The sequence below is a fragment of the Leiobunum rupestre genome, chromosome 1 (genome assembly GCF_980474605.1).
Source record: "Leiobunum rupestre chromosome 1, qqLeiRupe1.1.hap1, whole genome shotgun sequence".
NCBI classification, from domain to species: Eukaryota; Metazoa; Arthropoda; class Arachnida; order Opiliones; family Sclerosomatidae; genus Leiobunum; species Leiobunum rupestre.
The window spans coordinates 48,887,110-48,900,428 of NC_143384.1; the positions used below are offsets into that span (position 1 = coordinate 48,887,110).

Genomic DNA, 13,319 nt, shown 5'->3' on the forward strand with positions numbered 1-13,319 from the left:
GTCGAGGTCAAAGATTATCTTCAAGGTGAAATTTGAAAACAAAAATATTTTCGATTTTTCCAAGGACAAAAATTTTTTAATTTTTGAAAATATTTTTGGGGTGTGGGGGGGTTGTTTTGGTGGCCATCTTGGCGGCCATCTTGGAAAAAAGGGTTCATATTTAGTTATTCTCTACTAATGAATTATCACTAAATTATGAAACTACTAGATTTGATTCTCTTGAAATGACATACGTAAAAGGTACCCGGATGCTTTGTTCGTTACTTTCTTCTTATTACTCGTTTCAGCTTTGGTTTTTATATCACGCCTTTCACTAGAATCACAGACAGAAGTATCACAGGATGTATAGCAACTATCACAGCAGTTAATCACATTATCTATATATTCAAATGTCTCCAAATCGCAATGGTCGTGTGACTCTATAGAACCTTTAGTTTCCAGAATGCCGTAATGATTTGAGTCTTTATTTTGTTTCTTATTATTAGTAGAAATCCTATAACATAAGAAAGTTTATTAACAAATTTTAGTTGGAATATTCACTCCTAATAAAATTGAATATCCTTTAAAATCATGCATCTAGTTTCAATACACCTTTAGTAAGTTTAGTCAAGGCTTAACAATATCTGGCTCTTAAATATTTTTAGAAAGTTTTATTTTAAATAATAATTGTTCTAATTAATAATGATAACAAACTTTTATGAATACTAACCTTTCTGGATACTTGTGATCGTCGTGGATTTCATTTTTCCCTTTTCTGATATCGATAAATTTAAACAAGGACGTAGCGCGCGCCATTTTAAGAAAAAAAATTTATGACCTTGGCCGTACTATTTTTTTTTTAAAAAGCAAACGTGCTATATTAGAAAAAATAGCCTGGTTGACCTGTCCTCTTATAAACCGTCCATGGAGGAACGAAGAATTCGGACCTCCATCGGGTACTTTTTCAATTGGCGTCCAAAGGAAAGGAGCCAAATATTTAGTCGCTAAAAATAAAACTTAAAAAAAAAAACCCAAACTCATGACTTTTTCTTGTAAGGTTACAATAACTCACAGTTCGCGAATAGAAATTGAATTCGTAGCTTTAACTTAACCTCAACAAATTCAAATATTAGTTAAGCGATTTTTCAGTCGGTCGACTTAATTTAAAAAACTAAAAACAAACCGCTCTCCCATCAAACCCCAATCGAGCTACTCCGCAATAACTCGTACACGATGCGGTTTTTTGGGGGGCGACTTGTCGCTACGATCCGGGAGATCGCGATCGCTCGTCGGTTTTTGCCACACACGCGAAAACCCCGATGTTTCGAAACTGGAAAAATTTGACCAAACCGAGGGGTAGGTCACTTCCTTGCTTAACGACGCACCCCTCGAAAGATTAAATCTGATTTAATCATGATTATTTTGATTAAATTCCATTTAATCACGATTATGTTGATTAAATGACGTTTAATCGTGATTCTAATGTTTAAATATGATTTAATCATTATTAAATGGTTAAATCTGATTAAAATGATTAAATCCTGATTGAAACTATTAAATCGTGATTAGTATGATTAAATCGCGATTAGAAATTAGAACGAGAATCACAATGATTATATTGGTGATTGGAATGATTATAATTGTGCGTGATTAGAACAAGCGGATGATTTTAATTATAAAATCTCGATTCGACTGATTATATTAATTAAATCTGATTAAAATTATTAAATCTGTTTAAAATGATTAAATCCTGATTAAAAAGATTAGATCATGATTAGAATTATTAGATCATGATTAGAACGATTAGATCATGATTAGAATGATTAGATCATGATTAGAATGATTAAATCTCGTTTAAATCGTGATTAGATTGATTAAATCTTGATTAGATTAATCAAATCTTGATTAGATTAATCAAATCTTGATTAGATTAATCAAATCTTGATTAGATTAATCAAATCTTGATTAGATTTTCTACATTAAATTATATATACATATATTTAATACATATTATTTAAATATATTTTTATTTTACATAAATAATTAGTTATTATTTATATAAACAAAATTTTATATTACTTAGATTAATTAATAAATAAATAAATAAATAAAATAAATAAATAATAGATATTTAAAGAAAATTAGAAATTTTCGTTAGCTGGTCTGCCGACTAGCCCATACACGAGAAGATTTTTGTTTGCGACTTGGGAAAATCGCTGAAATTTCCCGCCCTGGTCGGAAGACCAGCGACGGTCGCAATCGCCGTCTTTGGTCTCCCAACAACGGTACACACGGTACGATTTTTTCAAGGACAAACGACCGCGAGTCGCGGTCGCTCGAAAAATCGTATCGTGTATGGCCCGCGCTTAAGCCTTTAACGGCCTTTACGCCATTTAGATGTGAAAACCTCTGTGCCAACAAGAGTCGTGTCTTGTAGGCGCCAAATCTCTGCTGCAAGGTATCAGGGTTTTAGGGACATCTCGGTCAAGCTTAAGATTATACCCCTTGAAGCACTGGTTGCTAAAAAGCGCCCCCCGCCCTCGTTTTGTTTCCCGAAATAAAGTGGCTGTAAAGTTTATCTCGCTCTGAATGGTTTTTTCATTTATTCAAGCCATTTTTTTCAAATTATTAAATTGCCAATTACTTTTTGCTGTATAAACGGAAATGCAAATTTATTCGAAATCGAAAAAGTAAACACTAAATACCTAATTCATTAAATTTAACTTTAGCTTAAGTTACCGATTTACCGATTTAATCAAATTATTACTGAAATATCTGGAAATATAAAGTAATTTCATGTTTTAAACTGCCAGGTTAGTTTGGTGGTTATAAATACGAGTGAAAATCGTGTTAGTCCTCAATGGGCGCGTGAGCATAATTGAGGGGGGGGGCGTAAATTCACATTTTTAGCTGGCCTCTCAGCATTAGGACGGAACGTCCGTTTCCTTACATTCACCTGTATAATTTCAATGGCGGTCTCGTGGTTCAAAACGTCAAGATAATCCGTCCGAAGGTCTCACGAAACCTCTTTTCTCACGGGCTTCAGTGGCGTAAGCAAGAGGAAGGTTAAGTTTTCAATACTTCCGAATATTTATATCAAGAATGCATTTATTTATACCTAGGGAGAATGTCTAGTATAGACCCATGTCGAAAGTTGGGGGGCCGAAAATTAACATATTTACCTGGCAACTCAGCATTTGGACGGAACATCCGTTTCCTTACTTCCGCCTGTATATTTCAATGGCGGTCATGTGGTTCAAAACGTCACAAACAGGGTGTTCCGTCCAAAGGTCTCACTTAAGCCTCGTCTGCGGTCCCTCTTTTGTTATGAGTCTATTTCGAGACGTTCTTTAGCGGTTCTTTCCGTTTACCCGTTGCCTCCCCCCCCAGCCCCCCCCCCGGTACTTTCTTCCGGTTAAAATAAATAAAATCATCTGGGTATTTCATTGGCTCCCGACGCAATGAAATTAAACGTAGGTGAAATTTTGTCTTGCCCCCCCCCCCCCGTGAAACGGGAAAAAAGGCGTTGATTGTCGCCGCATAATCATTGTTTCATAATTGATCTTAATTATTATTATTGTTCATACTATATAAATACACTAGCTGGCAAGCCCCAGCTAGTTGAATTGATCGTATACTGTATAATTCGAGGGGTCCGACTTTCGTACAAATCCCGTACACTCTAGAGAAAAATGATTTTAGAAATCGGGACATCAACTTAAAAAGCCCGAAATCTGGGCGAAAATCAGTTCCAAAATCTCGAAATCAGTCTAAAAATCGAAAATCAACACGAAAATCGCGCTCTGAAATCTCAAAATCAATTTCTGATTTCGGAAATCACTTTGAGATTCAAAATCCCGTACGAAAAATTTGCAAATGTCGGACCCCTCGGTATAATTCGTAAAATCATTTACTTATATATTAAAGAGTAAAGATTTTGTATCTCTACGACGATAACTATCCTACGGATGGCAAGATTGCAGACTGTTGCACCCCCAGCCTCATAATAAACGTGATTAGATACTGCACCTTAAAATAATGAGTGAGATATGGATTAAATAGTTTCCTGACAACGGTTTGTAGGGTCAAATTGGCAGGATTGAATAAATAAGCTTTTTTTTGTTTAGATTTCATCATTGATATATTAAAGATTTTGTATATCCACATATTTTATCATCTATGATACGACGATAATTATCGTAAGGCTGACGGCTCTGATCGCGGCAAAGTTACTTCACAGTATCGCGCAGTGCTGACAACGATCTGTGGGATCGAAATGGCACAATTTAATAAATTAATTTTATTCTGGCTGAGAAATAGGGAAATAACAGTCCCGGTGGGCAGTCCTAGCATTAACCATGGCGGCCATCTTTGTGGAATTTTTTTTTCAATAGGGAAAAGCATGGATGTTGTCACAACATGTCGCACTGTTAGCTCCCTATAATCACTCGTATGTTAAAAATTAACTGTGTACGACTCTGAGAAACACTGTCAAAATATTTTCTCCATAATAGGGAGCTAACAGTGTGACGTAGACCAACGTCACCTATGCTAAAACCTATAGATAAAAAATTTCCACCCAACATGGCGAGCGCGGGGCCAAATCGGTACCAAATTTCGGAAAGGGCATTTATTTACGATACCTAAAATGACTTATTTCTTCAAAAAATATAAGAGCACAGTCATTCTAGAGTGACCAAAACGTCCCTTGGACTTTCAGCGGGAGGGTAACAGCATGGAAGAAGTAGAGAAGGAACGGCGGCCTCATGTTAAAAAACCGGTCGCAAAAAGCTTTAGAAATTCCGCTTTTTGTTCATTCCCCCCATACTTTTACCTGGCATCGAGTTTAATTTGCGCAACCCTCACGCGCATCCTACCTTATGTTATTGGTCTGAATGTCCGTATTCAATGCTCTTTAGTAAGTTACAACTTATTTGTTTGGTCATCTACTGCGTACTGTTTTAAAAATTTTAACAGGATATTTTTCATGTGTAAAGCTTAGGTAGCTTAGGGCAAATTAAATTGCTGATTTAACTTTTAATTATAATGGTTATTATATATATTCATAGTTTGCATTTATCATATTTCATTGTAGGTTTAGGGAATGTTAAAAAGGAAACGTTTTTCATATAAGGTTCTTTGTAAAACCTACTGATATTTTTAAAACCCGTGTAACAACATTTTGTGTAGTTTACCATTGTAGATAATTATTCATAAGCTAAACTTAAAACTATTTAAAAATGTAAATAAATTACGCCTCTGCGCCTTGTGAAGCTCAACAAAAACACGGAAAACACTCTTTTTCACGGTCTTTTCGCCCCCGCCCCCCCCCCCATTTGGCCACCCGCTAGTCGGCCACTATCTGGAACAACGGGTGGAGAATGGGGGTTAAGGGGGGTAAACTCCGCATGAACGCGCCCAGCAAAATTCCCCAAAAAAGACGGTAATGTTTACAGCTGACTAGACTCCGCCTCGTGACGTGTTGCGCGTCGAATAATGCGCATTAAAGACGAGTGCCCTAACCAAAAGGGGGTTGAAATGAGGGAAGACAACAACATTTTCGGTACAGGCTTGGACCAATAAATATATATATATTTTTTTTACTATTTTTTTAAAATTAAATAACTAAAAGGGTCATTTAAAATTTGAGACGGCTAAGTTGGAGAACGGGTATCGTAATTTGATATACCAAAATCAAATCTACTATATCAAGTCTCCAATGTCCAAGGCGACGAATCGAAAATGACGAAAAACGTTCGTCCAATGAAGACTACGAACGAAGGAAAATCTCTCCCTTATAATATAGTTACATTCTTGTTTGTATATATTAACAGTCACCAAAAATTCCGGACCAAATAATTTAATATAGCGGTGACAATTTAATTCATATCCAAATTTTGAAGTTATTTGTTGCTTATACCGGTCCCAAAATAGAGAAAAATATAGTTGAACCAAAATCGTCATACACCTGTATAAAACCTCTTACTACCCACAAAATGTAAAGAAAGCGGTGCCAACACTTTTCGAAGAATTTTGTCGTCTATTGACGGTGAAAATTGACCGGAGTGGAGATCTCCCATGGAGCCAATACCCCCCCCCCCTACCACGCTATCCTCCGCCACGGGCCAAACAATAAAGTTCGTCCGATTCAGTCTGGCAACGGGTCACCTTGAAGCGATATTCTAGGTAACGTTCGATACGTCGTACAATCTTCTTCCTTACACCTTTTCACGAATTACCAGGTGAGCAGCAACAAGACCTCACCCCATAGAATTTTTTTAGGGGGAAAACGGTTCCCACAACCATTCTATTTCGTTATATAAAATGCTACTAAACGTTTAAAAATATTGAAATAATAAAACGAAATAATTATTTTATTATTAAGTTAATATATTTTATAAATACGAATCTCACGAAGAATTCATGAATTCTGTAATTTTTTCTACATTTTTCTATCTTCAATATAATTATTTTGTAGATGGCGCTGTAAGATTGGAAGTACCTGCGAAAAGTGCAACGGTCAGCGCCATCTGCTGATTTATTTTGTTACTAATAGTTCAAAATGCTTCCCCTTAAGAAATAAATTCGGGAGCGAACTATATTTGAAAAGATTCTTCTCTTACCTAGCCTAGCGAAAAAAAAAAGAGCGGAATAGAGCTAGTGCTTCCATTTTTTGTATTAGAAATTACACGACAGATTTTTTCTGGTTTCTCTTCAATTTTGTTTGTATTTGAGATGAAATATTTTAGCGCCATCTAGATATGCCGATATACACTATTTGAGCGGCGAACGTATCTCACGTGATACCGAAATATAGCCAAACCCGAAACAATGTTAAGTGATAGAAGGGAGAGGAGCGGTCAAAGGTCGCGCCGTTTTTCTGGCTGTTTTTTAACGGGGGGGGGGGGGGGGATAATTCCCTCTATCCCTAGGCAGACAGAGGAGGGAAAGCAAAGACTGATTCTAGCGATAAAAAGCTGCGCCGCGTAGCCAGAAAGGCGATTTCAAAACTCAAACCAAAACTTCCAAAAGTTATTTTTCCCACCGTCCCAACTCCCACGCAGTTAGAGTGTCACGTGTGTTGCAAACTGGCAGCTTGGGCTGTGGCGATACAATAGCTTTATTTATTTTCCATAATTTAGTTTTTGAAAATACGAAAATTAAGATCGATTCTAATCCATAAAATCAAAATCAAATATTGGAGGGTTTACTACTGAATTAATAATCAAAAGATAAAAATTGAAATATTCATTTTAATACTTCGAACTTTTGATATGAAAAAATTTGATTCTACTTTCTCGTGAAACGTACTTGAAATATTTTTAAATATACTTTTCAAAATAATGAAAACTAAAGAAGTATTTGAAATGATACTTCTCTAAATCTTTAAATATTTCTTCCGAAATTTTTCAGGCAAGGGCAAAAAAGAATTGAAAATAATTGAAACTCTCATATCTTAAAGAAATTTGAAAGATCGTGAAAAAATCAAAGGGCCAAAACTGAATAAAATGAACGATTGTGAATGATTTTGTCGCCATCTATACTCAAAAATATCAAAAATAAAATGATATTTACAGAAATTTCAGAGGGAAAAAATTGAAAGTATAGTATAGCTGCTGCCATCTATGTAAAAAGATACGAAAAAGATAGATAGAAATTTTTTTGTGCATCACTGTTTGGGAATCGATCAAATAGACTCAAACCAAATTTTATCTTACCAAATATTTTTTTTGACAAATTTTATCTTACCAAATATTTTTCTTGACAAATTTTATCTTACCAAATATTTTTCTTGACAAATTTTATCTTACCAAATATTTTTCTTGACAAATTTTATCTTACCAAATATTTTTCTTGACAAATTTTATCTTACCAAATATTTTTCTTGACAAATTTTATCTTACCAAATATTTTTCTTGACAAATTTTATCTTACCAAATATTTTTCTTGACAAATTTTATCTTACCAAATATTTTTCTTGACAAATTTTATCTCACCAAATATTTTTCTTGACAAATTTTATCTTACCAAATATTTTTTGACAAATTTTCTGTTATTAAATTTAACGTGATCTTCTTACCGCTAGATGTAGATCGAATCGTGACTAAGTATAGAACATGGCAAGCTCTCTGTAACGTCAAATCCGCTCCGACGGTTCTAATGATCAAATCTCCATGAATGTATTTGGAAATTACAACAACACCCAAAACCACGACGGGCAATCCCAGCAATATTGATAAAATCATACGAACCTTCGTAAGAGGAACACAAAAATTTTAATATTACGAGATAAGTATTCACTTAGCCTCTAGGACATTAAATGGAAACAGGCATCTTCCTGGGCCTAACACCCTTCAATTAGCGCGGAAGCATACACCGCATCACGGTTCAATATTTGCCCCGTGTATTAATGCGCAAATTTATGAAAAATTTAGATATTAAACTGCGTATTGAGATGTAGCTATTTATAAACAATATTTTGTAAATGTAATCGATTTAGAAAATCAGTATATATTGTATTTCGACTATTTATTTTTACAAAAAGTTAGGAAGGTGAATACAAGATAAATGAGATAACCAGAAGGCTATAATAAGAGAAGCCTCGAACTCCCTATACCGCCACGGTAAAACTTTTGAAACGTCTTGTTTTCGAGACGGAGCAAAGAAGAAATTAACGCGGCCTAGGACTAGCAAATCTAGTGAGCGCTATATTTAGTCTTTGTATCGAAAAGGTAGTTTACACTCAAAAACTTCGGTTGGCAAACCTGAAACGTAGATATAGATTATCATTGGTTTAAAACTTTAAGCGCGAAAGGCTGGCAAGGCTTAAGTTTTTCAAAGCGTATTGTGAAAATTATACGGAGAAATCACCTTCAGAATCACGATTATTGTACATAAGTATGTATATTTATGATAGCAAATAATAGTTTGAACATGTATTACCTTTATAATGTAGAAATTAAGTTCAATCAAAACGAGGCGAGTCTCTCAAAATTTTAAATCCCCAGCCAAATCCTAGGGGAATTCTACGAGCTAAAATGTAAAGAATCGTCTGCAACTTTCAAATGTTTTCTCCGCGTAACTGCTCGCGTATGAATCGAGGGGCCACGACCGTCTCGAGATCTGCTTCGCGCTCATAGCGGCCCAGGCAAAGATTTCCTCTCCTATGTATTTCCGCGAATACCTTCTTTTAACACTAGGAGCGCTGTCCTAGCCCCCCCTTAAATGTAAAAAATCAGCGGGATATTTCATAGTTTTCTATGGCGGTAAATTCAACTAGGTAATACTTTTAGCGTTGTTTTTCAAAAACTTCTGGAAAGTTTGGGATATAAAACTTACGATTTGATCTTTATCCAATAAGTTTTCATTTAAAACATTTATTTAATTAAAGTAATATGCTTATATTGAGTTTTATTAGTTAATTGCTAAGCCTAACCAAAGTTTATTTTGCTTTTCACAGGTTTCAAGTTTTTAAGTTTTCAAACCAGTATTAGCATTTATTTTATCAGAATTTTAAATAAATAACCACAATATTATTAATATTATTATTATTTTCCATTGGAAATTGATTAAACACTCTAACGTTATTACCTTAACCCCCTACCTAAACTTCCATATACCATCTCATAGCACCCGTCAACAAATTCCGTTTAAAAAGTCAAAACCAATTTCCCCTATTTTGCGTATGCAACAGACATGCAATTCTTATGCCACTCAATTTGACATCTTTTCATGTAAATATTCATCGATTTTAAATCTTGTGTAATTTTTTCTCCTGTAAACCGCATCTATTTCAATTAATGTATCGCTGCATTTTCTAACTTTGTATTTGTAAATATTTTTCTAGTGATTCTTTCTATACCTTGTTTATGTATATAACTAATTTCAGTGTTTTGCCTTGCTGGTCCTTTATGAACTGTTGCAAAGCACTCTAAATAAAGATTTTCATTTCATTTCATTTCATTATTATAAATAGCTTTATTATTCTTTAAATTAAGTTCACATTTCTCAAACTTTAGTTTTAAAATATTGCCTTTTTTAATATGCAAAAATGCCCACCACAAAAATTTGTTGTGTTCCATTCTGTGAATCTAAGAAGAATATCAATGTATCATTTCATCAGTTTCCAGTTAATGAAAATTTATGCAACTTATGGACTAAGAACATATCTAGAAAAGATTTTGGGGTCAATGAAGCTTACGCATCACGCAAAAGATTTGTTTGTAGTGTACATTTTAAGGAAAGTGATTACTATGAAGGTCTAAAGATCCGCAAATTAAAGAAAGGTGCCTTTCCAACTGTATTTCCTGATTATCCAAAATACATGCAACAAGACGAGGAAGTTACCAGGAATGTTAGAGAAAGAAATCTAAAGGCTCCACCATCAAAGATCTTAAAGGGAGCATCAACTTCAACTCTACAAGATGCAAGACTTATTCCAAATATTTCTAGCTCAAATGAACTTTCACTATCTGAGCCCTTCGGAAATAATGAAGTTGAAACTGAAATAACAGTTCCAACATATGCCATTTTACGAAATCAGCCAACTGCTGAAAGTTATCTACAGATGAAAAGAACCATTAACACCTTTAGGAGCAAAGTCTGGCGCCAAAACCAAAAATTACAAGATCTGCAAGAAATAATTGACTCACTTCGGACCCAACTTGATGCATTTAATAACCCTTCAGTAAAGAAGGTTCAACAACTGATGGCTGATGCTGATGACGAAAATGACGAGGCTATTTTCTTGCTGAACATAGTTTGCAACTATAAAAAAAGCGTCCTACATGGAATGAAGCTGCAGTGAGACAGTGTGCTCTGTGGAACTTTTCTTCTCCTAAAGGGTATAACTACCCCAGGAAAAATGGAATCCTTTCCTTACCTTCCAAGAGAACATTGAAGAGATTTGTAGGTGGTATCAATGGAGAAACAGGTGTGACAACAGTCATCAAAGAACGACTCAGACTTGAAGCTAGCAGACTTGATCCTAAAGATAGATTTGTGTCAGTAATTATTGATGAAATGTCCATCAAGCCCCAAGCGATTTATGATAAAAAGTTAGACCGGATCTTTGGCTTGAAAGACACTGCACGGAACATCACTGTTGTTGTTGCTAGCGCAAGTGATGAACCACAGCCTAAAAAACCAACAGTCCCAGTAATTGCAAATCAGTTGTTATGTTTCCTGATGAGTGGGATGTCAATGTCATTTAGTATACCAGCTGCTTATTAATTTTCAAAGCAACTTACAGGTGTAGAGCTCCACAAGTTAACCATTTTAGTTATCCAAGAAATAGAAGCTTGTGGTTTCTTTGTCATTAGATTAGTGACAGACAACCACAAAACAAATTGCGCCATGATGCGATTGCTTGGTAATGGTCCTCGCTCCACCCTTATACCAACAGTACCACACCCTGTGGACAAAAGCCGAGTCTTGAATCTTAGTTTTGATGCTAGCCACGTAATGAAGAATGTCAAAACTCGATTCCTAGAAACTGATAGTGAAGAAGGCTCTGAAGATGTTTCGGGTAAGTACGTTAAATGGACTTACGAGCTTCAAAAAGACAAAAACATCAAACCAGTTCGTTGCCTCACGAGAAAAGCTGTTTACCCAAGTAATATTGAAAAGATGAGTGTAAGGCGAGCAATAGATATATTTTCAACTCCTGTCATAGCGGCTTTGGAATATCTAATGAACTACCAAGGAAGTCATCCACAAGCGCACAAGTTTAAAACAGCAGGTGCAACTATCACTTATATGAAAGTTATTCAAAAGTGGTATGACATTCACAATGTAGCCACTATGAGTCTTGGATACAGGTCCAGAAATCAGAACAAGTGTCCATTCTTCTCTGTTAATGACGAGAGACTGGCTTGGCTAGAAAATGATTTTCCTCAATATCTAGAAACAGTTCAAACCGACTGCGAGCAGAAAATATTGACAAAGGAAACATATGACTCTATTAGAATAACTTCATTGTCTACAATATCTTGCGTGTCATACCTCCTTAAATCTGGTTTCCAATTTGTCTTGACAAGAAATTTAACGAGCGATGCTATTGAAATGTTTTTCAGCATCCTCAGGCAAATGGCTGGAGGGAATGACATGCTTGATGCAAGAGCCACTATATTCAGTTTGGAATCCATCCTTAAGAGAGGCACTATATCATTAACAAAACCTAAAACCTCTAACGTTCCCCAAGACAGCTTCACAAATCTATCAGCCATGATTGACACCAGACTCGATGAATTTTCAACTATTTTTAACAGCAATGAAGTTACGTTACCTTCTGAAGTTACTGACATACTAAATGCTTTGGATGAGTACCCAGATACACAGAGATGCACCTTACGGCTAGCAAGTATCGCATACTTGGCTGGTTATGTAGTACAAATCCTAGAAGAAAAACATTTTTGCAAATTGTGCCTTGAAAATGTATCACAGGCTAATTCTGACTCACCATTACTTGGATTGATAAAATTATCCGACAGAGGAAACCTTAGGTATCCCCAGCAAAGCTTTATCATGTTAATGGCTATAGTAACAACATTCATAGAGAGAGCTGTACCCTATCTCCGGGATTCACCTGCAATTTTAAAAAACATTGAAATCCACTTGTGGCCAAAAATTGCTCTATGCCCTTACATCCAATGTGATTTGAATAATAATCACCCGAATGAAATTGCTGATTTAATTTGTAGAAAGGTCGTACCTCCAATTATCACAAATATTACCAAAACTCTGTCCGCAAAATTTGAGAAAGTGAAAGAACTTGTGCATAAGCCTCTTTCTCGAAAAGTACTCAAGTTGTAAATTGTAGTTTTATAAATTTTTCCTAACTATTATCATATTTATCAGATTTAAATACCTTCCAAGTTTCAATCACTATTTTCGTTCATAGTGATCTTCCAAGTGACAGTTAGTTAATTAATCCATGCCAGTATAAATTATCATTATATGTCAACTCTATTCCACCTAGTCAATACCTGTATAAATATATATATGTTAACCGATATTCTAACTTGTAAATACCTGTATTTTATGCGTTAACCGCTAACTCATATTCCACCTAGTCAATATCTAAATAAATTATCATACTATGTTAACCCATATTCCACATATTCAACACATGTACCTGTATAAATTATTACACGTTAACCCATATTTCAACTAGTCAATATCTAAATAAATTATCATACTATGTTAAACGATATTCCACATAGTCAACACATGTACCTGTATAAATTATTACACGTTAACCCATATTTCAACTAGTCAATATTTGAATAAATAATCATACTATGTTGAACAATATTCCAACTAGTCCTGTATAAATTATC

General features: G+C 34.9%; 1 protein-coding gene across 3 annotated transcripts; it reads right to left on the reverse strand.

The window, feature by feature from the left end:
• Nucleotides 1-11,563: 11,563 nt before the first annotated feature.
• On the reverse strand, nucleotides 11,564-12,713 carry LOC149963154 (uncharacterized). Of its 3 annotated transcripts, XM_090170494.1 has the most exons (5): nucleotides 12,625-12,713; nucleotides 12,440-12,565; nucleotides 12,266-12,375; nucleotides 11,983-12,126; nucleotides 11,564-11,900 (listed from the first exon to the last, which is right to left on the reverse strand). In XM_090170494.1, exons 4-5 carry the CDS (start codon nucleotides 12,123-12,125, stop codon nucleotides 11,834-11,836), a joined length of 210 nt encoding a protein of 69 aa, XP_090026620.1. In that variant the 5' UTR covers nucleotide 12,126; nucleotides 12,266-12,375; nucleotides 12,440-12,565; nucleotides 12,625-12,713; the 3' UTR covers nucleotides 11,564-11,833. The 3 variants fall into 3 exon arrangements, with proteins under 3 accessions (XP_090026620.1, XP_090026618.1, XP_090026619.1); XM_090170492.1 differs by having other exon boundaries at nucleotides 11,983-12,375; XM_090170493.1 differs by having other exon boundaries at nucleotides 11,983-12,375; nucleotides 12,440-12,713.
• Between the last annotated feature and the right edge of the window lie 606 nt (nucleotides 12,714-13,319).